Source organism: Otolemur garnettii, unplaced genomic scaffold (assembly GCF_000181295.1).
Source record: "Otolemur garnettii isolate 467f Iridium unplaced genomic scaffold, OtoGar3 scaffold00010, whole genome shotgun sequence".
Classification (NCBI taxonomy): domain Eukaryota; kingdom Metazoa; phylum Chordata; class Mammalia; order Primates; family Galagidae; genus Otolemur; species Otolemur garnettii.
Genome location: NW_003852405.1, coordinates 14,808,077 through 14,834,949, shown reverse-complemented (window position 1 = coordinate 14,834,949; position 26,873 = coordinate 14,808,077). Strand labels below are relative to the sequence as shown.

The following is a 26,873-nucleotide window of genomic DNA, read 5'->3' as shown; positions in this document are numbered from 1 at the left end:
ATGTGCGGTCATTCTTCCAACATCTCCCTGCACCTCTCTGAAGTTCCCAACTGTACCTCCGCGTCTTCTGTCAATGCTCTGCGGTGGAGCCGCTGCCCTTCTTCCAGGGCTCCTTTAAGAGGGTGGTAACGGCCCATTACAGGGGGAGTGGAGAGGCAGGGCCCGCTTTTCCAGTTCTTGTGAAAGCCAGGGTGTGTGTGTGTGTGCCCAGGATGGGAGGGTAGGGGTGAGGCAGCGGTAGCAACAAAGCCTCGCACCGGTGAGGGGCGGCAGAGGGAGGCACGGCTGGGTACAGCCGCCGAGTTTCCGGAGACCCTGCGGGGGTCTGCGCGTGCGCACAGCGCGCCCCGGGACCGTTCCGCCCTCCCAAGCGCCCGCGCGCGCTCCCGCCGAGCTAAAGTCCAAGGTGGGCTCAGCGCGCGGGCGGCGCGGCGGCGCGCGCCGGGGGGGCGGTCCTGTGCGGCCGGCACCGCCCTCGCTCCGCGCGCTCCTCTCCTCCCAGTCTCCCCCGCGCTTCCTGCACTAAGGCAGACCCCGCCGCGTCTCCTTTGCCGGCTCGCTAGCACTGGCCGAGCCATGGCGGCCTTCAGCAAGTACTTGACGGCGCGAAACTCCTCGCTGGCGGGGGCCGCGTTCTTGCTGCTTTGCCTGCTCCACAAGCGCCGCCGCGCTCTCGGCCTGCACGGGTAAGAAGGACCGCGGTCGCGCCGCCTGCCCGGGCCCGAGCGGGCGCTCCCCGCGCGCTCTCCCTCCCCGCCGGCGCCCGGCCGACGGGTCCCTTTGCCCGGCCGAGTCAGGCGGAGGGAGGGCCGACCGCGACTGCTGCCAGGCTTCAATGTCAGGGTGTCCGACAGTCCCCGCGGCGCCGGCGTCCCGGTCCGGCGACCTCGCTTTCTCCCCGGGAGTGCGAATCTTTCTCCTGCGCCCTCGAGCAAACCCCGCGCCCCTGCCCGAGGCGACCGCCTCCAGTCGAAGGCGGGAGGGGGGAAGCCTTGTGCCCCCACCCAACTTTTCCCCATGCCACTTCTTTTCGGTGTCAACTTTCTGGTGTGTTGCAGTTTTGCCATCTCATCTCCAGACCAGGAAGGATTTGCTCTGGGGACGTGGATGTGTGATTTGAGGACGGGGATTGGATTCGCCAGGCAGGACGCTGTTGTCTAAATCACTTGGTTGAGGTTTGTTTGGCTCGATTCCACAGTAATTGCTCTTAAAAGTCGCGAGGGTGATTCATGTGAACTATTTTTCCAGGGTCCTTTTGGCACGATTGCCTTCTAAAGTGGTGCCCCCTTGTTAGTTGGTCAGTGAACGCCCTGGCATTTAAAGGGAAAGGTTGAATCGATTCTGTCGTACTTCGTTCTGTAGGTGAAAGGTTAAAGTGTGTTTTAGGTGAGGATCAAGATTCTTTTGTAATTACACTCCACTACTTCCACTAGAAGAGAATTTTAATGTTTGGGTTTAACTTTGGGAGGTTATGAGATAAGAGAACGGAAGAGAAAGAATTAACAGTTGTGGAATTACAGGCATGACAATTTTTATGGGGTGGGCTACCCTTACCTTCTGCAAATGAATGAGAAAAGTTATTTCTCTTATTTCTCATGCATTTGCCAGTCATTGGACTTCTCTTAGTAAATCTCAGCGTGGTGCTTTCATGCATTTTATTTCATTCATCCCTCTGAGCAGATGCTGTTGCCTCTTGGTTTTGGTTTGCCTAACGGTATCTAATTATTAGTAGAATTTGGACGAAAACACTGAGAGGTGGACTGTTAGGTCATCGTCTACTCTCCACGAAGTTCTTTCTAGCCGTCTCCTATCTTTATCTTACTAAAGTTAGAAGCGATGGTTTTTCTTTTCCTTCTTAGCAAACTTGAAAATGATTTTCATCATAGTCCAGAAAATACAGTACACTTTTCTTATTCAGTTTGCTTTTAAAAAGATGTAAAAATATATATAAACACATTTTTCTATTCGTTTGTATGCTTTCTGAGTTTCCAGTTGCAAATAGAGTTGTCTGTCATCTGGAAGTGCACCAATAGGAAATGTGAAATGTTAAGGGCTTTAGCTTGGATTACATTCTTGCAGATAAGTGTTTCAGTGTGTAGAACAGGTGTTTAAATAAGGGGGAGGGGACTTGAGGACAAGCCCTTAAAGCTCTGGCTTACTTTTATGATTTAAAAAAACCCAAACTTTACATACCTAAGGAAGAGTACATGTAAACATAAAGCTTGGAGAGTTTTTCCAAGTAGAACACATCTGTATAATCAGCATCCAGGTCAAGAAATAGAATATTTTCAGCACTCTGGAAACGATCTTAATGCCCTTTTCCAGTCACAGTACAATATATTTGCTAAACTGATTTATAAGATTGTAGATTATTGAGTAAGAGAAATTTTTAACAATCTAATGGGAATTAGCAGTAATAGCAGTGAAATAGTATTATAAGATTCATCTGATTAAATAATTTTAGCTGCTCATTTGCCACTATAAAATGCTTTAAAAATCTCTTTGAGAGACTTTGTGAACTTTCGGGGGTATTAAATTATTCAGCAGATAATTTATTGAACAAAAGGTTGTTAGTATTTTGCATTGGGATGAGTACAGAAAGTCACTATTTCACACATTAAATTATTTTATGGGAGGAGAATACAGATAATGAGTAGGTAAGCATGAAGTTTAAGTTGTGATATTAAATGATTGAACAATATTGAAACTATTAAGAATGATGTGTGTGTGTGTGGGTTAATCGTTGTAGATGGTATACTTCTAGAATCTTAGGAATATCTTCTAGTCATTAACTTTGGTGTCAAGAGTTTGAAGATTAGAAGATTCTAACTTTATATTTTCCTGGCTTTTTGGATGTCTTTGGTAACAGGACTAATTTTAATAACCTGTTGCTTAATTAAGGAATTGGTGGCTGCTTGATCTTCCTTTGTCTATGTTGTAAACAGATTTGTCTTAGAATATTACTGCCTACTCCCTTAGAACTGGATAGGGTTAATAGAGCTAGTAAAACCATTTTAAAAGTTACAATGTATGGCTCACAGCACTAGCCTCATACACTGAGACTGGTGGGTTCCAACCTGGGAACCTGGCCCAGGCCAGCTAAACAACAATGACAACTGCAACAAAAAATAGCCGGGGGTTGTGGCAGGCACCTGTAGTCCCAGCTACTTGGGAGGCTGAGGCAGGAGAATCACTTAAGCCCAAGAGTTTGAGATTGCTGTGAGCTGTGACTCTACCGCATTCTACCCAGGGCGACAAAGTAAGACTCTATCTTAAAAAAAAAAAGTTACAATGTAATGTTGTTATCCCAAACATTAATTAGGAGAATGAGTAGTTTAATATTTTGGGTTACTTTTATTTTTTCTTAATGCAGTTCCCCACCCCCCCCCAGTTAAGCCTTGTGTATGTGTGTGTATGACCTTGCATTATGAAAAATTTCACACATATACAAAGTAAATAGACTAATATAATGATCCCTGTACACTTTATCCTAGAAGAGATAACATTCTGCTATTCTTATTTTTAACCAACAACATTCTGCTATTCTTATTTTTCTGTATCTACTTACTCCTTATTTTTACTCCTTATTTTTATAGGTTTTTAGGTAAAATTTATATACATTGAAATGTACAAATCTTAATTATACATTTTTTAAACAAATGTGTAAACACATCCCTATCACAGAGTAGAACATTTTCATCTCAGGAAGTTCCCTTGTATTCAATTCAATAATTTCCCACCACTGCTGTGCTCAATTTTTTTCACCTTAGTTTTGCCTAATCATACATTTTATTTATTTATTTTATTATTTATGGGTAAAAATGGAAACTTTTTACTCATGGATAAGGAGGGCCATTTCAAACTAAATGTCTCTTTCAGTATGTTGTATTACTGTGCTATGTGTTAAGGATATATATACCTATATATATTACACACATTAAAAAATATAAGACTATAAATATAATATCCTTTCTCAGGGAGCATACATTCTTGTTAGGGAGAAGAAACTTAAACACAAAGCAGTTAAAGATACAAGGTAAAGGCTTGGCGCCAGCAGCACAGTGGTAGTGGTTATGGTGCCAGCCACATGCACCAAGGTTGGTGGGTTTGAACCCGCCCGGGCCAGCTAAACAAAGGTGATAACTGCAACAAAAAAATAGCCGGATGTTGTGGTGGGTGCCTGTAGTCCCAGCTACTTGGGAGGCTGAGGCAAGAGAATTGCTTAAGCCCAAGAGTTTGAGGTTGCTGTGAGCTGTGACACTACAGCACTCTACTGAGGGTAACGTAGTGAGACTCTGTCTCAAAAAACAAAGATATAAGGTAAAGGCAGAATGAAGTGTATAGACAGACATGCCTTAGAAGTTCTGAGAAAAGCAAGATTAAGGTGTTCGGGAAGAATTAGGGAAGGCTTTATGAAAGATGTGACCTAAGCGTAGAAAGGGGGTGAATAATTGGATTAAGCCGGACATTATAGCAGTCTTTATCAGATTTTTTGTTGGATTGATGGTGGGAAGAAACCTGTGGTACTCTTTCATTCCATCTTCCACTGCCACCAGACCTCTTTTTAAGAAACCCAGATGTGATGCTAATATTCCTTCTTAAAATCTTTTAACTACTTTAAAATGCACACTTCTTGTGTTCACGGTCTGGTCCTTGCCTACTTTTCCTACTCATTCAGCTATATGGAATAATGATCCAGCTGGTCTCAGTATGACCCGCTCTGCCAGCTTCCGCAGTCTAATTGTAATCACTGTCACCCCCACTCTCTACTATTTACTTTCCTTCAAGACTCAGTCAACATTTTGTCTTAGGCACCTTTTACCTCTGTAAAAGCAGGTGTCTTTTGCTTTTATAGTTTAAACATTACTTTAGCACTTCCACTCTGCATTATTCTAGTTTGTCTTCCTGCATCAGACCCCTAGTTTGGATTTGTCATGGATACTAAGTAGATAAATGATATACAATAGTTGGAGAACTTTTAAGGGTAATTGATAAGTAGTTGGAGATGTGGAAATAGTTCAGATATGGACACAGGTATTATTTCCTAAAAAGTAATAGTTGTGTGCTTGGGAGTATTATAACTTGGCCCAGGTAGTGGGATATCAGTGAGCCAATTTTAGAAAGCAAGGAAAGGGACTTGTCTGTATTGCCACAATATTTTATTTATTATTTTAAAACAAACAGAACAAAGCAGTTTCTTTCCCTTGCCATCAGTGCTTGTCGAATAAAGTTCAGATTTCTCATCCTGTATTCCAGAGCCTTGCTCAGTCTGTTCTCACTTTACCTGGCTTACCTTCTGTGACATTGACTACCAGTGGGTACTTCTGTTTCAAATAGGCCAGTTTCTGCATTATTCTTTGAACAGGCCACCCTCAACCCTGGCTTTGGAGCTTTATTCATACTATTTATTAGCCATACCTGGAATATCTCCCTTTGTTCTCTAGCTCTTATCATCCTTAAAGGAAAGGATTACCTATTCCATGAAGTATTTTTAACTCTAGATGACCAAAGATGATCACCCACCTTTTAACCTTCCAAAGTGCACATTTAAGTATCTTTCTTGTTTTACCTATTCACTTGACTGGGGGTAATCTAGCTGTGTGTACCATAGTCCACTAGCTTATGGGGGGATTCTTCACCTGTTTTAAAGCTCCAATCTATAAATGTTGATAACCCAGTTTCCTCCCCCAAATATTTCTGGGAAGTTTCAGGGGCTTGTGTTTCTCTTAGTCACACTTTAGTTCACTTCTTTGCTTCTGCTCTATTTTGGATCCCACTTACATCTTGTCTGTTGAGCCTGTCTCTTTGATATCTGCCTCGATTTCTCTAAAGCATCCGTCACAAAGTCGGTATTTGCAGTAAAGTGTTTATGACAGTTTGGGAAGAGTGACAAGAAATATATCCCAGCATAAGTGAACAGTTTAAAATTTTTAGGAGTTCTTTGGTCATTCCCATGATTGGAAGTTCTTTGACTTTTTTCTCTGAGTCTCAGCCCTGTGGCCTGTGGCTAGGCCTTTTCTTTACCCATTGGGTGTCCTCTGAGCTCTAACCAGCTACTCTCTGTATTCCCTTTTCACCAACCCCCCTACCACTGTGCTACAGACTTTTAAATACAGCTTTCCATCCTTAACTTTGCTGCTGCTTCATCAAGCTCAGTAAGGGGCTAGCTTCACTTTTCTAATGTTAACAGACCCACTGTGTGTTCTGCAAAGTACAAGCACGAATCACATGAGGAGCTTGTGAAGGAAAATAAAGAATCTTGGGGCCCCAGAATTCCTTATGCCAAAGGGAAAGTGAAGTCCAGAGGCTGAGTCCTGCTACACCATCTTCCTAGTGAGTAGCTCTAACTTACAAACTTGTGACAAAGCATTATTCTTTAGCCAGGCCCTCACAGAAAGCAAACCAACAGGCAAAAGGCCTTGGACATCTGCAAATGACTTCCAAAATCCTAAGTCAACTCTGTGCTGCATGCCCTCATTTTAGGTCTGCATTTTAACTCTGGCTCCTAAAACTAAAGTCTGCTTGGCTCCATATTGATCATGTCCATTACAAGTCTATCTTCCCAGGTACAGAGCAAAGATGAGATCAGTCATTCCTCTATCTGCTGCCTTCCTCTGTTTAAGGAAATGTATAAACATTAAACCTCCTAAAAACCTCTTTGGAAGATGTTCCCTCTAGACATACCTTGAAGCTCAGGCTTGAGATTCTTGCTTCAGTCACTCATTTGCATTATCAGGCTAGAGCTGTATGAAACCCTTGGGATGGTTTGAGACTAGCCTGAGCAAGAGTGAGACCCTGCCTCTACAAAAAATGGAAAAAATAGCTGGGCATGGGACTGTAGTCCCAGCTACTTGGGAGGCTGAGGCAGGAGGATTACTTGAGCCCAGGAGATTGAGGTTGCAGTGGGCTGTGATGATGCCACTGTACTCTAGCCCAGATGACAGAGTGGGATCCTATATGAAAAACAAAAATAAACAAAAAGATATAGATGCAAATACTGAGCTTAATATCATATAAAATAGACTTCAAAGCAAAAAGTAGTAGTGGAGAGACAGAGGAACGTTCATAATGATAAAAGTTAAATTCATCAGAAGGATATAACAATCATAAAATGTTTATGTACTTAATAATTGAGTTTCAAAATCCACAGAGCAAAACTTGACAGAGTTAAAGGGACAGATAGACTATGCCACAATCACAACTGGAAGTCATATCACCTCTCTCTTAATTACTGATGGAAAAACTGTACAAAAAATCAGAAAGTCATAGATGGCCTGAACATTATACATTGATACGTATAGAATATTACTCATAATCTGGGAAGTAAATATTTTGAAATGGTTAGGATGAAACCATGAGTGGATGCTATATGGGCTGGCCCCATTTGAATTTTCAGAATAAAAAAGAGATGCTTAAGCAACCATGGGTGAAAAAAAAAGCTGTAAAAGATTTGCCAACAAAAGCAGCAGTCTGCTGAACCCAACTGAACAGGTCAGCCCCAGAGCCCTGCCTGGGGACTGTGGAGCTGTCAGTGTTCTGCGAGGTAACTGGGTGCCGGTTGTGTCATTACACTTCTTGGTTTGGGCACATTAGCATCCTTGGGCAGGCGTTGTATTTCAGGGCTATTGTTGTTTCCCCAACTATTCATGCTGCTATTCCCCCCTCTTTCAGTCTTCTATCAGACATCTTCTTAGTGAGACCTTTAAAATAGCATCCTCTGTACACATGCTGGCCACCTTCCTGGGTTGACTTCGCTCCTTAGCTGTCGTTACTGTAATATGTGCTATTTATTTTATGTATTCATCTTATTTATGTCTTCGCTGCTGGCATGTAAGTTCTCTGAGCACAAGATTTTTGTCTGTTAACAACTTGGTCATAGGTACAGCTCCTGGCTAGGACTGTGGCTGGCAAGTAGTAGGCACTGATATTTGTTGGAGGACTCTACTTCTGAGATGTCATTTCTTAGGTCTGTGGTTACTGTTGTTTTAAATAACAACACTTTTTGCTACAAATGTAAATGTTGTCTCTTTAAGTACATCATGAGCTCTTTAGTAGCTGGACCATTTATAGCCCCATATGCATGGGTAAAGCAAGTCTCAGAAACTTATCAAATGGTATCATTTTCATTTTGTAGCCTGCTTTTGACAGTTAACAATAGGGTACACACATTAAGGACAATTTTTTTTTTTTTTTTTGACAGAGCCTCAAGCTGTCCCCCTGGGTAGAGTGCCGTGGCATTACAGCTCACAGCAACCTCCAACTCCTGAACTCAAGCGAGTCTCCTGCCTCCGCCTCCCAAGTAGCTGGGACCACAGGTGCCCGCCACAACGCCCGGCTATTTTTTGGTTGCAGCCGTCATTGTTTGGGGGGTCCGGGCTGGGGACTCGAACCCGCCACCTTAGGTGTACGTGGCTGGCACCTTAGCCGGTTGAGCTATAGGCGCCGAGCCACATTAAGGACAATTTAAAAAATTAAGAAAATCATTCATAACACTGTAACCATAATGCACATAGTTCTATTTTTGTATATTCCCTTTTATTCCTTATTTATACACATATTTCTTGCATAGTTATAATGTATATTTTTTTGTTATTTTCATTTAAAGTGTACATCTTTCCTGTTTTTCCCTGTATTTGACCTTTGTAACTATTCTTTTATATACATACTCCTCTGTGTGGCCATATTATAGTTTATTTTGCTCTTTTATTTTTTTTTAGCACAAACATATTTATTTATTAACCAAAGAGAGGAACCTAATTAAACCAACACTTGAAATAGCTGCATGTAAAATGTCTGCGATAAAGATAACTGAATACAGTCATGAAAAAAGAAAAGCAGTGTGGAGACTTGCTCATTGAACTGAGCTTGTTCATTCTCGTAACTAATTCCTGCCAAGAGCGATGATGGAATTTTTATTCTACTTTTTCATAGACCCGAGTACAGGTGACATTGTTCATGATGCATTCCACCACTAATTTCCCATCTGTCACTTTTCTTGTTATCGTGCTTTCTTTCCCATCCCATTCTTGATGTTGAACCAATGAGCCATCTGTAAGGTTGCAGACAGTCTGAGTTTTTCTGCCATCAGCTGTATTTTCTTCAAACTTATCTCCCAAAACTGTGTCGTTTTCAAAGTGCTTTCCATTTTTATGGCGAGGTTTTTGCCGTCACAAGTGATGACACAATGTGGCTTAGCCATTGCACCCATTTTTCGTAGAGCTAGCCCCACTCCTAGTTCCTTCATGTATTCATCAAAGCCTTTGCTGTCCACGAGGCGCCATCTTCCTGCAAGCTGTTGACTAGTGGTCATGGTGGGCGCGGGCGGGCGGGCGGGCGGCGAGACAGAGGAGGGTCTGGCGTGGGGCGCTGTATTTTGTTTGCTCTTAAATATTGAGCATCTAGTTTGGCTCCAGAATTTTTGTGGATAATTCTGCATATTTCGCAAGTGAACAGTCTCATCTCTGATGAATAGCTTTCTTGGAATAAATAGCCAGAAATAGGATTAATGAATAGAAGTTTGATAACTTCTCTAGTATTTGTGGCAATGGTGTGAACGTTCTGAAAAAAATTGACTTGTACTCTTCAAGAATTATAATTATGCCAATTTGCAATGCTATGAATGACTGTTAATTGTATGCTCATCATTAGGGAGCATTCGATTTTTTTTCATTTACAGGTGCAAAGTAATAGTGCAAGATTATTTTAATTTTATAATTTGTAAGAATGAACATTTTTATATTTAGAAACTTATCCTTTGTGGAGGCACTTTGAAGTAGTGTAAAAGCATGCATGCTTCTTGGAGTCAGATGGGGTTAAAATTTTGTTACCCATTTGCTAGGTCTATACCCTTGCAATTTGCTCAACCTTTCTGAGCCCCATTAGAACAGAGATAAGAGTATTTATTTAACCCAGCAGTTAAGTGTGAGGTTAAAGGAGAAACTGTTTTAACCCAACCCTCTTCTTTAGCTATCCCTGTGCTTGCTAAAGGAAAACAAAAGGGCAACCAAACATCTCAGTGTTAACTTTTCTAAAACTGTTGAGCCTTCCTAAAAATTTCTTCAAATGTGCCCCTGAAAATGTCTCTAAAGAAGGCTTTTTCAATGGATAGAATCATTTATATTCAGAGTTGGATAGTATTTAAGTTAGTTGGGTTTTTTTGGAGGTAGAATCTCACTATTTTTGTTGTTGTTATTGTTGCTCAGCTGGCCCAGGCTGGGTTTGAACACACCAACCTTGGTGTATGTGGCTGGTGCTGTAACCACTGGGCTAAGTTAGTTTTATGTGACATGCTCTCAAGCTTTTGTATTTTTTCAGTTTCTGCTTCCTAAAGGTGATACTTTATTTCTCCACCTCCTGAAGAGGTGATCCTAAACCAATTTGGTATTCAAAGTGGTTCTCACTGAGACAGCATAGAACAGAACTGTGACTTGCCTTGTAGATCCTAAGCTTTCATTAAAATTGCATTAAGTTACATTCATTTTTATGACAGTTAAATATTCTTCGCTCATATTTGGCTTACATAATAGTTTCCTCTTCCTCTCCCCTCCTTGATTTGTGTTTAATTTTTTTTAAAAACGTGAGTTTGGATCTTTACACTTAGTTTGAGCACGGTTACTTCTTCCTGCTGAAAATTTTTGATCTTTCACATTTAATTTTGTATTCTTTCCATATATTTTCCCAATAAATAAGTTAAAAAATAATTGGACAGGACTAAGTTTAGAATAGTGTATTTACACCACTAATCTATTAGTCGATACCCTTTGGATATTGTTTTGGCTCTCATCTTTAACTTCCTGGTGTTTTCCCATACATTTCCTTCTAATAATAGACCTAACATTCTGACCTAACATTCCATAACCTGAGGCGTGTTAGGTTAGTCAGAGTCCTCCTTGGGAGTGTTTCTACCGGAGTGGTAGGGGAAGGGTCTTTTCTGGTCATGAGCGGTGAAGATGAAACTCTTGAGCTGTATGTGGGATTGGTTTTTTTTACATTTAAAAAGCAGAGAACTTCTGATTTTGTCTATTATCAAATGCTTTATAGCATAGTAAAAAGAAATTTACTAAACTTTTATGATGCCTTCAGAGAAGAGAATAAGCTTATAACTTTTTGGTGTCCTCATGCTTGCTCCTGTAATTCACCACTTCCTTCTAAGTCCTAACGCCCTCATCCACGGCCTGGTGCATATCACCACCTTTTAATCTGTTGCGGTAGAATATAAACTGGAATTATAAGGAAGAAAGATAGCATCTTCATACATTTCTTTGGAATTGTATATATTCCAAAAATACATGGTATTCCCCTGTTATTTCTTCTGGAAAGATTTTGATGGAATGTTAGAGTTGCTTAAACTGGCACTTGTAGTATTTCCACATAAAATTAGGAATCAGGCCCTTGCTTAAGAAGATGGCTTTTGTCACAACACTCTTTTCATGAATGAGTCATTTTGGTTTTCAGGCATCTCTGTCAAGAACAGCCTTTCTCGGGTCAGGACGGGAGTGGATATTGCCATCCATAAGCTTAGAGATAAAATTCTCTGGATAACTGATGATTATATTCTTCAGTGTGAACTATTATACATACTGTACTAACATGGTTTGAAGCCTCCTAGGAATGTGCTAGAAGTGTTTTTTAAAAACATGCCTTTCTTACTCTTTTGCTGGATTAACACCCCTGAGCGAAGCTATTAAATTAATAAAGTCTAAAATAAAAGTTGAAAATAAAGCTCATAAAGCTCATCAAAGCATAATGAGCTAGTTTGATATCTGTAAATAGATGTAGCATCCTTTTTTTTTTTTTTTGAGACAGAGCCTCAAGCTGTCACCTTGGGTAGAGTACTCTGACATCACAGCTCACAGCAACCTCCGACTCCTGGTATCAAGCGAGTCTCCTGCCTCTGCCTCCCAAGTAGCTGGGATTACAGGCACCCGCCACAATGCCTGGCTATTTTTTGGTTGCAGCTGTCGTTGTTGTTTGGCGGGCCCGGGCTGGATTCAAACCCGCTACCTTGGGTGCATGTGGCTGGCTCCTTAGCCACAGGCGCCGAGCCAGATATAGCATTCTTACCCCTATAATAGTATTATAATAATAGACATAAAAGTGGATTATATGATTTACTCTGTGCTTAAATTATTTTGACTTTATATTTTATACTTGTTGGCATTTGAAATAAATGCTCTGTGTAGAATGAGGCAATTTCTCTAGGTAAATAATAATTTAGTTAGCACTTCATGTGGCTATTTAAAACAACGTTTATCTGTCTTCTTAAACTCACGAAGTAAGCAACGTGAAAACGTGGTATCTCCTTAGAAGGATAAATGATTCTGTAAGTTTATCTTAATTTAGTGAGTAGGATTAGACCTAAAGAGTTGTTTTAAAATTAAATACTATTTTAAAGCTTCATGGTTTTAAACACTTTTACATTATCAAAATTAAGTATATACTACAGAAAATTTGAATAATAGAAAAAGGAAGGTAGAAAATACCTATTATTATGTCTATTATCATATTAATTCTAACATAGGCATTTTTTAGGAGTTCAAAAAGCTGATTAAAACTTTTTTTTTCCAAGGGCTCTGGGCGCACTGGCTCACACCTGTAATCCTAGCAGTGGGAGGCCAAGGTCGGGAAGATTGCTTTAGGTCAGAAGTTCGAGACCAGCCTAAGCAAGTCGAAACCCTGTCTCTACCAAAATTGAAAAATCAGCTGAGTGTAGTGGTACCTGTAGTCCCAGCTACTCAAGAGGCTGAGGCATTAGGATCACTAAAACCCAGGAGTTTGAGGTTACAGTGAGCTAGAATGATGCCATTGCATTCTACCCAGGGTGATAGAGCTAGACTCTATCTCAAACAAAAACATTTTAAAAAGGGAAAATAAGATAGGCAATTTTTGTTCACATTTTAGCATCCCTTTCACCTTTTAATTCCCCTGAATTAGGAAATAATTTATATTGCTTTGATTAAAACAGTATTAACATGTTGTTACATATCCTTTTTACTGTGCATGCTTTTGTTTGTAAAAATAATACATATCACGTGGTGGCTCATACTTGTAATCCTAGCACTCTGGGAGGCTGAGGCAGGTGGGTTGCCTGAGCTCACGGGTTCGAGACCAGCCTGAGTCAGAGCAAGACCTCATCTCTAAAACTAGCCAGGTGTTCTGGTGGGCACCTATAGTCCCAGCAACTTAGAAGGCTGAGGCAAAAGAATGCTTGAGCCCAAGAGTTTGAGGTTGTTAGGCCTAGGCTAAAGTAGAAAAATACCAGTTAACTCCGAGCAAATTTCTGGGCTGCAAGCCCCCAGCAAAATGGAGTAATTCTGATTCACCCCCAAGATAGATGGGAAAGTACTCATTAACTTCTTGCTTGACTAACTCCCCTGAGAAACCAGGAAGTACCAACTATCCCCAGACTGACCTTTAAGAAATACAAGGTGGGGAAAATATTAACACAAAGAGATATGATGTATGACTAACCCCAAAATTCTGCTTCTGTATAATGCTTGCTTGCTACCCTACCCAGGTGCACCCAGACAGCCTGTGTGCCAACCAGGATGCAAACCAAGGATTAAAAATCCAACCCCTTACTCAGGAGGTGGAGACAAGAGAATCACCTAAGCCCAAGAGCTCGAGGTTGCCGTGAGCTGTGATGCTACGGTACTCTACTGAGGGTAACAAAGTGAGACTCTGTCTCTAAAAAAAAATCTGACCCCTTAAGCCCTGGGGGCTACTCTCAGAAACTCCATGTTGGGACACTGAGGCAGTCGCTGGCTTGCTCTTCAATAAAAGGACTGTGCTGTAAATTTGGCTTGTTTGGCAGTGTGGTCTTTGTGGAACTCCTGGGCACAACAAAGTTGCTGTGAGCCATGACACCAGGGCATTCTACCGAGGGTGACAAAGTTAAGACTCTCTCTAAAAAAAAAAAAATACTACATAACAGCTTGCATCAACTTCCCCTTTCTGACTCTCTAAATTCAGCATTATTGCCATTCTTCAGTGTATCTTGGAGGTTAAGAAAAAATTAAGGTAGAAACAGATTTTTTCCTTATTCTAGAATAAGGGGTGGAGGAAGTAGATTGGTGCTAATGAATGAACTAGTTAAGAAAGGAACCCAAAGATCATGCCGCTAAGTCAGAGTTGAGTGCTTGTGGGGTGTCAATGCTGGGTTTTTGGATGTTCAGTGTAGAGATGATTAAGACGTCTTGTCTCAAGAGTTGCAGGTTGTGTTATAAGTCTGCACCTTAATTAATTCAACCTTTAAGTACTAGCTGTGGAGGACACAGTGGTAAATAAGACAGATAGGTCTCTTTTCTTGATTGTTACAGTGTGAGAAGACAGAACTTGTTTCATGCTGGTTTTGTAGTGGCTATTTGAGAAGGTTAAAAATTAAATTAGACATTTTTGCTTATAGACTAGTAGATCATTACAAGAGAGAATCCTGTATCTTAATACCAAGTTTCTAATTCTTTTTTAAAAAAACACTAGTAATATTTTATTTAAAATATTGTTTTCTATTTATCTGTGTATACAGTTATGTTGCATCAAGAAATTAGATTTAAGGCTTGGTCAGTGGTTAGGGCGTCTGCCATATACACTGGGGTTGGCGGGTTCAAACCCAACCTGGGCCTGCTAAACAACAATGACAGCTATGACAAAAAAATAGCTGGGTGTTGTAGGGGGTGCCTTGTAGTCCCAGCTACTTTGGAGGCTGAGGCAAAAGAATTGCTTACGCCCAAGAGTTTGAGGTTACTGTGAGCTGTGGTGCCACAGGACTCTACTGAGGGCAACACAGTGAGACTCTGTCTCAAAAAAGGAAATTAGATTTAAGACATTTTCAACTGTAGGGCTCATTTGATTCCCCCTACTCTCCAGTAATGCCCAAGATAATGTTCTTTAGTAACAGGGTTGGGGCTGAGAAGCAAATGTGGCATAGAATATGCGATATGGTCTCATGTTTTATTTAAGTATCATGTCATTTCTAGCTTAACTGTTGATAAATGACTGCATCTTTGTTTGTATTTTGTCAGTGGTACAACAAAATAGCTATTCTCCCTCCTCCCTCCACTGGCAAATACATCAGTGTGGGAGGAAATACAACGTTTATACAATTTCTATTGAATGTTGTATGTTAAGAGGCAAGACTTTGAGATACTAAATAAAATAAACGTTGTTTCTAATCCCAGTCTTCTGGAACTATAAATACATAGAAAAGTTGCATAACTCATTGTGATTAGACCTGTGCTGTATGTAGTAGGAATAGTTCTCTGAGCAGAGTTGGGAACATTTAATTCTTCTGGTTGGGGTGGGAGGGGTTCATATTTGAGCTTGACTTTAAGAGATAGGTAGTGTTTTGCTTAGGGGTAAAAGGCATTCGGAAAACAGGTTGAGCAGAGGCATAGAGTTAAAGGATTATGATCTGAGAAGAAGGAAATACAAGGATGTGAAGCTGGAGATATCATGGTGAACTTTTTGTTACACTTAGCATATTTTAGACATTGTTGGAAATACTTTACATTTAATCCTCATAACCATCTTTTGAGATAATTGTTTTATCTTTGTTTTATAGGTTAAAAATCAGAAAGGTAAAAATGGCACCCGATAATGACATTCCTTAAGTTCCAATTAGCCATGTGGAAGCTAAAAGACAGAATAACACTTTCTAATCAAATTCTTTCAATGAATTTAGGTTTCAAAAGGACAGTCAAGAATCATTTAGGGGCTAAAAGAGTTTTGTATTAAATGCAAAGTGAAAATAGTTGTTAAAATTTTATTATATATCCATGTTAAACTGCAGCCATGCATTGGTTAATGGCATCGACATGTTCCGAGAAATGCATTGTTGGATGATTTCATCATCATGGGGATGTCTGGAGTTACTGAACACAGACCAGGTTGGCAGGGCCTGCTGCATACCCACACCGTGTGGTAGAGCCGGTTGCTCCTAGGCTACAAACCTTCACATGTACAGCATATTACTGTACTAAAGATTGAAGGCAGTTGTAACATAATAGTAAGCATTTCTGTATCTAAACCTATCTGGACACAGAAAAGGTATAATAAAAATATATTGTAAGAAATAAAAAATGCTACACCTGTATAGGGCACTTACCATGAGTGGAGCTTATAGAACTGGAAGTTGCTCTGTGAAGGTGTAGGGCATGCTATACACTCCTGTGGACTTTGTAAATACTGTCCACTGTAGTGTAGGTTACACTACATTTATAATTTTTTTTTGCATTTCAATAATATTAGTATCTTCCTCCTCCACAGTAATATGCATGGAGCTGCCATCTTTTGTGATAGCAATGCCTTTTCTGGAATACCTCCTGAGATCACCTGCCTGTATCTGTTTTACAGTTGGCTTTTCTAAATAAGTAGAAGGAGAACACTCTAAAATAACATCTTAAAAATATAGTATAGTAAATACATAAACTGGTAACAGTTATTTATTAACTATTATCAAGCCTTCGGTACTATGTGTGTTATTACACACAGTTGCTTTGTAAGACTGGCAGTGCAGTAGGTTCGTTACGTTGGTGTCACACCTGAGCATGCATTGCACTACAGCGTTATGTGAGCTAAGAAGTCAGTAGGTGATAGGAATTTTTCAGCTCCATCATAATCTTTCAGGACAACGGTCAGATGTGCAATCCATCATTGACTAGACTATTGTTACATGGCACGCGACTGTATTCTAATCATGGTGAAATAGTCTTACGAGTTTTCTAAAACCCTTTTCATTGTAGATTATACCAGAGACAGCACAAATATAACTTAATGACTTGTTTTTATGAAACAAAATACCTTTGTAGGCACTCTCCATGTCAAGAGATAGATCTTTGCCAGTCACTGCAGAAATCTTCCACATGCCTTTTCCCAGTCATAGCCCCTTTTCTCTCGCCTGAAAGTAACTGCTGTCCTGACTTCTGTAGTAATTGCATTTTTGCATTTCCTTAGATTTTTATCACCCAAGTGTGTGTTCCTGAACACTGTATTCTGACTGCTCAGTTAACCTTTCCTTCCTCTGTATCTCTCCCTTTCCTTGACCCTCCCTGTTCCCTGGGAAGCAGAAGTACTGAAATTCAGCCAATTAATAATCCTACAATGTCCTCTAAGGCTCAAATGAAAGGGAAAGTTGTACATCTGTCACTTTATATCAAAAGCTGGAAATGGGTTTGGGGCTTGTGGCTCATGTGGTTAAGGCGCCAGCCACATACACCTAAGGTGGCGGGTTCGAATCCCCAGCCCGGGCCCGCCAAACAACAATGATGGCTGCAACCAAAAAATGGCTGGGCATTGTGGCGGGCGCCTGTAGTCCCAGCTACTTGGGAGGCTGAGGCAGGAGACTCGCTCGAGCCCAGGAGTTGGAGGTTGCTGTGAGCGTGATGCCATGGCACTCTACCCAGGGGGATAGCTTGAGGCTCCGTCTCAAAAAAAAAAAAAACAAAAGCTGGAAATGATTAAACTGAGTAAGGCAGGTATGTGGAAAGCAAAGATAGTCCGAAAGCCTGTGCTGGTTAGCCAAGTTGTGAATGAAAAGGAAAAGTTCTTTTTTTTTTTTTTTTTTGAGACGGAGCCTCAAGCTATCCCCCCTGGGTAGAGTGCCATGGCATCATGCTCACAGCAAACTCCAACTCCTGGGCTCAAGCGAGTCTCCTGCCTCCGCCTCCCAAGTAGCTGGGACTACAGGCGCCTGCCACAACGCCTGGCCATTTTTTGGTTGCAGCCATCATTGTTGTTTGGCGGGCCCGGGCTGGGGATTCGAACCCGCCACCTTAGGTGTATGTGGCTGGCGCCTTAGCCGCTTGAGCCACAGGTGCCGAGCCGAAAAGTTCTTAAAGGAAATTGAAAGTGCTACTCTAGTAAACTCTTGGATGATAAAAACGCACAAAAGCTTTATTGCTGATGTGGAGAAAGTTTTAGTGCTTTGGGTAATCAAACCAGCCACAACATTCCCTTAAGCTAAAGCCTACTCCAGAGCAAGATCCTAACACTCTTGAATTCTGTGAAGTTTGAGAGAAGTGAGAACAAAAGTTTGAAGCTAGCAGAGATTGGTTTATGAGGTTTAAGGAAAGAAGCTGTGTCTATAACATTAAAGTGCAGGGTGAAGCAGTAAGTTATTGGGAAGATGTAGCTAAGGTAGTTGACAAAGGTGGCTGCACTAAACAACAGATTTTCAATGTAGACACAACAGCTTTCTACTGGAAGAAGGTGCCATCCAGGACTTTCATAGCTAGAGAGAAGGACTTTCATAGTTAGGGAGAGGAAGTCAGTCCCTTGCTTCAGAGCTTCAAGACATAAGCTGATTCTTTGGTTAGGGGCTAATGTTGCTGATGATTTCAGCTTTTATTGTTTGCTTTTTTTTGAGATGGGGTCTCATTCTACTGCCTGGGCTAGAGTGGGCGTCGTCATAGTTCGCATCAACTTGAAACTTTTGGTCTCAAGGAATCATTCTGCTTCAGCCTCCTGAATAGGTGGGAGTACAAGTGCACACCATCACGCACCATCGTACAGATGGGTTACCCAGGCTGATGTCTCTCTCCTGGTCGCAAGCAGTCCTCCTGTCTCAGCCTCCCAAAGTGCTAGGATTATAGGTATGAGCCACCATGCCTGGCCTTTTTCAGCTTTTATAAGGGAGGCTTGATTTAGGATAACTGTAGTAATTCATGCTCTTAAATACCCCCTTCTGTTGTTTTTATGTAGTGTTTAAAAATATGATAATTTACTATCTTTGAGATCTCCGGGCTGTTCCTTTCCTTCACTGTGTGCCTGTGCTGCTTACGTTGGATTTTCTTCCCTGCAGTTTCTCCTCAAGGTAAAGCCTTGTCTTGGAAGAGAGCTTTAGTTGGTTAATTTGGGATATTTAGGGGTTCAGGCTGTTCTATTTCCATTAGACCTTACCTTGAACTCCTCGCACCTACACGTGTTTATTTGAGTGTGCTGAACATCTTCCAGTTTCAGCTGCTGCTCTCAAATTGGCCCTTAAACTTCCCAGTGAGTTCTTGTAGTGATTTTGGAATTTCTCCCAGGTACATGAGGTACCCTATTAATTTCTTTCTGCTTTGTTGCACAGACGATGCTGCCATTCAGGTCTTGTAGCTATTGGTAGGCTGTTACCACCAGCTACAATATTGGGGGATGGTATAAATACTTTGTTATTAATTTTTCTAGTTTTGTTGTATATGTTGTCCTTGAGTTTGTGGTTTTGTTATCCTTGTTGTTTAATCTGTGTTGTTTTTAGGGATCTGGGGGATGGATGCAGGGAGATTCAGAATCATTCTATTTGTCTCATATCACTGGGATAAAGATAGACTTTTAAATTAACGCTGGTAGAATACTTGGCTAGCCAATAGAAATATGATAAAATGAGATCTGTACCTTATACCATATTTAAGAATAAATCCATTAAGGAAAATAACCAGAAAAAACTGTGGGTGAATTCCTCTATAACCTAGATGTAGGGAAAACCTATGTAAACATGAGTCAAAAATCCCACTGCAAGGGCTCAGCACCCCGTACGTAGCTCAGTGGTAAGGGGGCTGGCCATATACACTGAGGCAGGTGAGTTTGAACCAGGGCCTGCTAAACAATGACAACTGCAACAAAAAAAAATAGCCGGGCATTGTGGCAGGCACCTGTAGTCCCAGCTACTTGGGAGGTTGAGGCAAAAGAGTTGCTTAAGCCCAAGAGTTTGAGGTTGCTGTGAACTGTGAAGCCACGGCACTCTACCAAGGGCGACATAGTGAGACACTGTCTCAAAAAAAAAAAGTCCCACTGCAATTAAAGAAAATATTGATGAATTTGACAATATAAAATTAAAAAGCTTGTTTATGTAAAAAACTCACCATAATGTTAAAAGAAAAATGACAAACTTGGAGAATATGTCTGTAATGTATGTTTATCCCATAGAGCTCACATATATAAATGATCATTAAACGCATATGGTTAACCTTACTAAAAATATAAGAAATGCAAATTGAATCTATACTAAGATACTCTTTTGCATATTATATTGGCAGAAATTTTAAAATGTACCAGTATACTTTATTGGTAAAGCCGTGGAGAAGCTGGCATTCTCTTACACTGCTGTAGAGTCATAGCCTTTTTTTTGAGACAGAGTCTCACTCTGTTGCCTAAGGTATATTGCTGTTGCATTTACCCAGCTGAAGCAATCTCAAAGTCCTGGGCTAAAGCAGTCTTCCTGCGTTAGCCTCTCAAAAAGCTAGGACTACTAGCTCTCGCTCAGACTGGTTTTGAACTCCTGAGCTCAAGGACTCCTCCAGCCTTGGCTTCCCAGAGTTCTAGGATTACAGGTGTGAGCTGCTACACTTGACCAAGTTACTACCTTTGTTGAGAGAAATGTGACTATAGCTAAGCAAAACTACATGTGTTTTCACCTGTTGACTCAGCCTTCCTTTTGTGGATACAGCACCAAAATAGTCTGAAAATGTATGTGTGTAAGGTTATTCATTAGAGCATTGCTTGTTACTGCAGACTATTAGAACAACCTAAATGTTCACATATAGAAAGGTGATTAAATAAGCTATGGTATTTACATATAATGTAAAGCTATGGAGCTGTTAAAAAGAATGAGATGCTTTCTGTGGACTTCTAGCAAGTGATTTCTAGGGAACAGCAGAACCTCTGTAAGTTGACCACCAAAGGGGCTGTAACAAACTGGTCAACACATGGAGGTGGTCAACATAAGGAACTAGGCCTACGTACATGTGGTGCATGTTCAGTCTATGAAAATTAGGTCAACTTGAGGAGGTGCTCAATGTAGGTAGGTGGCCAACTATGGAGGTTTTACTGTATTAAGTGAAAAAGCAAAATGCAAAAACTATGGTATGCTACCTTTTTTGTAAGAAGAAAGGGAAAATCAAATACATATTTGCTCATTTTGTACAAAATGAAACATAGGATGGATAAATTAGAAAATGATGAAGTTGGTTACCTGAAGAGCATGAGTGAGTACAGGGTGGAAAGGAAGAGGGGGTGCAGCAGGGTAAGAAGATATTATTGGGACACTTTGAGAAATTTGAATAACGTTCCATTGGTTGAAGTGCTATATCAATGTTAATTTCCTTTTTTTTTTTTGATAATTGTACTGTACTTATGGAAGAGAAAGTTCTTGTTTTTAGAAAATGAACACAAGTATTTAGGGGTAGCTTAAGCTCAGATGATTCAGAAAAAAGTGTGTGTGTGTGTGTGTGTGTGGAGAGAGAGAGAGAAAAGAATAGTAAAGCAAATATGGTAAAATGCATTTGGATATCTTGTTGAAAGGTGTATGAGAATCCTGTGTATTATTTAGCAGTTTTCCACTAAGTTTGCAATCATATAAAATTTAAGTTTCTTTTTTTGGCTCAGCACCTGTGGCTCAAGCGGGTGGCGCCAGCCACGTATACCTGAGCTGACGGTTGGAATCCAGCCCGGCCTGCCAAACAACAATGACATCCGCAACCAAAAAAATAGCCAGACGTTGTGGCAGGTGTCTGTAATCCCAGGTACTTGGGAGGCAGAAGCGGGAAAATTGCTTGAGTCCAGGAGTTGGAGGTTGTTGTGAAGTGTGATTACACAGCACTCTACCTAGGGCAACAGCTTGAGGCTCTGCCTCAAAAAAAATTTTTTTAAAAAGTTTCTTTTTTTAAAAAAACTACGCAATTTCTGTATGCCATTTGCTCAGAATCCCCTTTATAAGATGTTTCCTGTGGGTTATCTGCCTCTATTCTAAGGCACTTGGATATTTTGATAAAGAAACGTTATTTTGTATGCGTTGTGGAAGATTCCTGTTTTATGAACGCAGTGACTTTGCAGTTATGAAATGTGCCTGGGTTGTCAACTCTTGCATTGGGACTACTTGTATGTATTTTAGAATCATCATGTTGGGATTTTGGTGGGGATTGCTTCTGATTCATATAGATGAGTTCTAATATTGATTATTTTGCTCTCTTATTTTGATCAGTCTTGCCCTGAGTTTATGAAATATGTAAATTTTTAAAAAATCTGACTTTTGGGTTTACTTTACCTCTTTTTAAAATTTCATTATTTTTTGCTTCTGTCTGTATCCTTTTATTTTTTCTACTTTAATTTTGTTTTTCTAATACTCTGAGATAGATTACACATTTCTAACCTTTTAAAATTTATACACTTAAGGCCATAAAATTCTTTATAAGCACTGCTTTAGTTGGAGCCTGCAGGTTTTTGTTATATAAAATTTTTCATTTCCTTTGACCCATGACTTTTCATAAGTGTATCTCTTTATTTAGTTCACTTATCCATTGCTATATAAACCAACCCCCAATTTGGTGGTTTTAAACCATTATTTTTTACTCTCAAGTTTGTGGGTGGCTGAGCAGTTCTGATTTTGTCTAGGTTAACTTGGGAGACTGTTGATTTTTTTTCCCCCTTCTAGACATTTGGAAGTTATTCTCTTTTTTTTCTTTTACTGGTTACCCTAGAAATCCTTTTTTAGAGACAATCTCACTTTATCGCCCATGGTAGGGTGCCATGGTGTCACAGCTCATAGCAACCTCCAACTCTTGGGGTTAGGTGATTCTCTTGCCTCAGCCTTCGGAGTAGCTGGGACTACAGGCACCCACCACAACACGTGGCTATTTTTTGTTGCAGTTTGGCTGATGCTAGGTTCGAACCCTCCACCCTTGGTATATGGGGCTGGTGCCCTACCCACTGAGCCACAGGTGCGCCTTACCCTAGAAACCTTAACATGCATTTCACTTTTCAGATCTAACTTAATACTTTATCACCCTCCCAGATAGTAAAAGTACTTGAAAGACTGTCTCCATCTACTTTTGTCCTGATTTATAAATGCATTTATTGTGGTATAATGTTTTTCAGCTGTGTGAAATCTGTTAACCCTATTGATTATGTATTTAATTTGTTATATTTTATTTTTAGAAATTTCCATTTAGTTCTCTCAGATCAGTGTTACTTTTCGTGACTTTCTTGTGGTAGGTATCTTTTTTGAAAAAATCTATGTGTTTTTAAAAATATGGTCAATATTGTTTTATAGGGTGTTTCTGAAAATGCCAACATCTGAATCTTTTTGAGTCTGTTTCTATTTTCTGTAATTTCTACTGGTCCTTGGTTATGGAGTCTGCTTTCCTTTGTGCATGGTTATTTGGTTATTTGGTCTGAACATTTTGTTTTAAAGTTAGTTATGAGAATAATTTTGAGGGGCATGTAGGAAACATACTTTCCTTTTAAGAGCAAAATAGTGTCAGGGAACAACTTAAACAACTTTAAGAGCACATCTAATTTTTTAATACATTTAATCTAAATGTTTTAATAAACAGAAGCAAGACTCACCTTTCAGAGTTTATGTTTTTATTTCCCGAAGGACTTACATCGTTGTGTTTCCACATCATTGTCACGTTAATGACTTCCAAATCAACATCTCTCCTCATGGACTTCTTGTGTTGTTTTCTGGATAACCCCATATATTAATAGTTATCTTACTGGGACATGAAATTAACATGTTTGCAATCGCGTCTAATTGTTGTTTCTATGAATGCTTCTTTTACTTTTATTATTTGCTGTGGTCAATGAAACCACGGTCCTTCAGTCACACAGGGTACAAACTGACCATGAGACTTGGGGAAAAATACTTTGTCTTTCAGAGTATCCATTGGAGCTCGTGGCTTCTAATACTGCCTCTGTCCTTACACAGTTCTCTAAGTTTCTGTCTTCTTTCCCTCTCCTTCCTGGATTCATTCAGTTTTCTAACTCTATCTGTTCCCTCACCCTGTCCTTTCTATAATAGTAATTAATTTTCCTGCTTCTTTCTTTCTATTCCTGTGCCCTTTGCCCTTGTTCAGGTATTTTGTAATCTCTGACCTGTGGATAATCACTCGGGTGCCTAATATACTCTGGTCACTGAAGGCGGAGATCATCGAGGGCAGTACTGTCCCCCTTCTTACAGATGAGGATCGGTTTTCTCCTCAGGCAGTGAGTGGGCAGTGTGATGACAAGCACTAACACTTCTTGACTCTTCCAGCACGTCAGGCTCTATGTTATATTACCACTTTACATGTTCTAGCTAGTGATGTTGTTATTATTTCTGCTTTGTAAGTGAGAAAACTAAGGAACAGAGAGACTCTGTAATTTGTCAAAAGTCACACAGCTAGCACATAGTAGAATTTGGATTCTAATCTAGGAACCCTCTCTCCAGAGCCATACTTTAAATTGTTGGTCTACTATCATAACTAGTACTCGAACAGATTTAGTCTGACTCTAAAATGTTTACATTCTTTATGTATCATACCAGCGAGGACTGTTCCTTCCTTCCCTGTATACCCTCTGCCTTCTTCAAAAGTCAGACCTTTTGCTCTGATGTTCCCTTGATGTAGAAAATCCTATCATTCTTTTTATCACCCCACTCTAAATCCTGTTCCTTTTTAAAGCCTAAATTTAGATTTCACAACCTTTCTAGGATAAAGTTTGTACCTTTTCCCCCTGGGGTTAGCATCAGTTGTTCTAGCCTTTCCTAGCACCTTGCTTACATCTTAATATTTTACTGTGATATTATAGTTGCTCATCTGGATTTTTCTCTAGCTGGACTGTGAAGTCTTTGAGGGCAAGTATGATACCTGTTAATCTCTGAATACCTTTGATATACCCGGGGAGCCTGTGGCATATAGTAGAAGTTGTAGAATGATAGAAGTTTATAGAATTTTCCATTTTCCTATTTATTTCATAATGTCTATTTCCTTAATTACACTAAATAAGTGTTTTCATTTAAAAAAGTAAGTAAAGCAGAAGGCAGTTAACTTTCTTTATATCAAGTAATGTGGTGTACAGGCCCTATATGATTTATTCCTGTCTACGTTTGCCCCTTTCTAAACTTTTCTTATCCTTACTCTCTACCCAACATATTTGTTGGCTTCCTTCTTTCTCTGTCCCTCCTTTTACATGATGGTGCTTCTGTGATAGCTTATAATTCCAGTGGATCAGACACCTTACTGTGGACATAATAATCACTCTGTGACATGGCTTTAACGTCTTTTAAACAGTTTCAGAAATGAAGTCTTTTTTTTTTTTTTTTTTTTGAGACAGAGCCTCAAGCTGTCCCCCTGGGCAGAGTGCCGTGGCATTACAGCTCACAGCAACCTCCAACTCCTGGGCTCAAGCGAGTCTCCTGCCTCCGCCTCCCAAGTAGCTGGGACCACAGGCGCCCGCCACAACGCCCGGCTATTTTTTTTTTTTTTTTTTTGGTTGCAGCTGTCATTGTTGCTTGGCGGGCCCGGGCTGGGGATTCGAACCCGCCACCTTAGGTGTACGTGGCTGGCGCCTTAGCCAGTTGAGCTACAGGCGCCGAGCCCAGAAACGAAGTCTTAATCCCTAAAAACTGAACAGTTACCATCAAGGGTATCTAGAAAAATGAGATTTAATCTATGAAAGAATTCTCTGAGGAAAACAAAAGTTTTGGACTAGTATTCTTAGTTGTCATAAATGGCTTTGCAAGTGACTGCTTGCTGACTGAAATTTGGATGTGTAATGTTTGCTGTGAGTATACATGGTTAGAAAACCTGCATCAGTGTTACTAAATGTGGATGTTATCCTTAGGATTTGGCTTTTAAGATGTTTCCACTCTCGTCTGAGTTGTCTACTGCTAGATCTTCATAATGATTTAAAAAAATGATACTATGCTAATTGGGGAAAATCTCAAGTTTTAAAAAAAATTTTTACTTTGTGTGCAAGTGTGTGTGTATTTTCTGACCTTACTGAGTCAACAAGAGGTGTATCTTTTAAGCACTTCTATTCTTTTAGTGTAGAATTCTGATTATATTCAAATGAAAACATTCAGGTTATTTAGAAAAATTGTAGATACTAGGAGAAATGCAGTTATGGCAATTACCTTTTTTAAAAAAGTAGATTCAAATGTAACTGAACTTCGGAGCATTTATTTTGAAATGGTTCCTTTAAAACATTGTCTTCTCTGGTGTTTCATGAAAAACGTACCCTCCTCCTCAGATCACTTCTCATAGGAACCTGCTTGATTTATTGCCTCAGTCTGGCAGGGTTCCCAGGTTCCTGTCTGATCTCTTAGATCTTTCTGCTTATCGACAAACTCAAAAAACATGGCCTAACTCCCTTTTTAAATTTTTTTTGAAAGGAAACTTACTAATATACTCAGTGAAACAAAGTTTAGAAGGTAGAGAAAGTAAAAGTCTCAGTACCTGCTGTGTGTCCGGCATAGTCTTAGGTGTCGGTAGAGATGCCCTGTCCCCAGAAGCTGATGAAGGGACAGACCGCTGAGGGAACACAGAAGATACCCAGTACACAAAGAGGGGAGAGAATGGAGGGAAGAGGCTTCTAAGACAGGTTCCCCGTGTAATTTATTATCCCAACCAGCGCAGTTCTGAGATTAGGGCAACACGTATAAACAAGGACCACTCTGGGCAAACAGATAGAAATGATAACTTTGTTCCAGGAAGATACATGCTGAGTTTTAAAAACAAGGAGGAATTAAACAATTTGATTTAAGCAGAGGGAAATAGTATGTAAAGAAATGTGTGGTGAGAGAAAACATAGTGTTAGGTTAAAGCAGGTGCGGTTGCCATTTCGTAAATGAGAAATAATCCAATAATTGCAATTTCACAGTTTAATGTGATATATTAAGGTAACTTGAGCTCAGAGGATTTGTACTTAGGCAGAGGGGAACCTGGAAAAGAGAGCAGGATCCAGATCATGAAGTTCTCTGTGTACCACACTATTGAATTTGGATTCTGTTCCGAAAGTGATTAAACAGTTGTTTATTTGAATTTTTTTTTTTTTTTTTTTTGAGACAGAGCCTCAAGTTATCCCCCTGGGTAGAGTGCCATGGCATCACGCTCACAGCAACCTCCAACTCCTAGGCTCAA

The 26,873-nt window shown here is 40.2% G+C and overlaps 1 protein-coding gene and 1 pseudogene across 2 annotated transcripts in view; one reads left to right on the top strand and one right to left on the bottom strand.

Moving 5' to 3' along the window:
• Positions 1-402: 402 nt before the first annotated feature.
• The window catches only part of ABCD3 (ATP binding cassette subfamily D member 3), an 84,197-nt gene continuing 57,726 nt past the window's right edge, over positions 403-26,873 (top strand). The window contains exon 1 of the mRNA XM_003784141.3: positions 403-686. Within this exon, the coding sequence (XP_003784189.1) occupies positions 577-686 (110 nt within the window). The 5' untranslated portion in view covers positions 403-576. The remainder of the gene's footprint in view (positions 687-26,873) is intronic.
• Positions 8,702-9,310, bottom strand: LOC100945422 (annotated as a pseudogene). The gene has a single exon (XR_002771858.1). The product of XR_002771858.1 is annotated as a fatty acid-binding protein, epidermal pseudogene (transcript).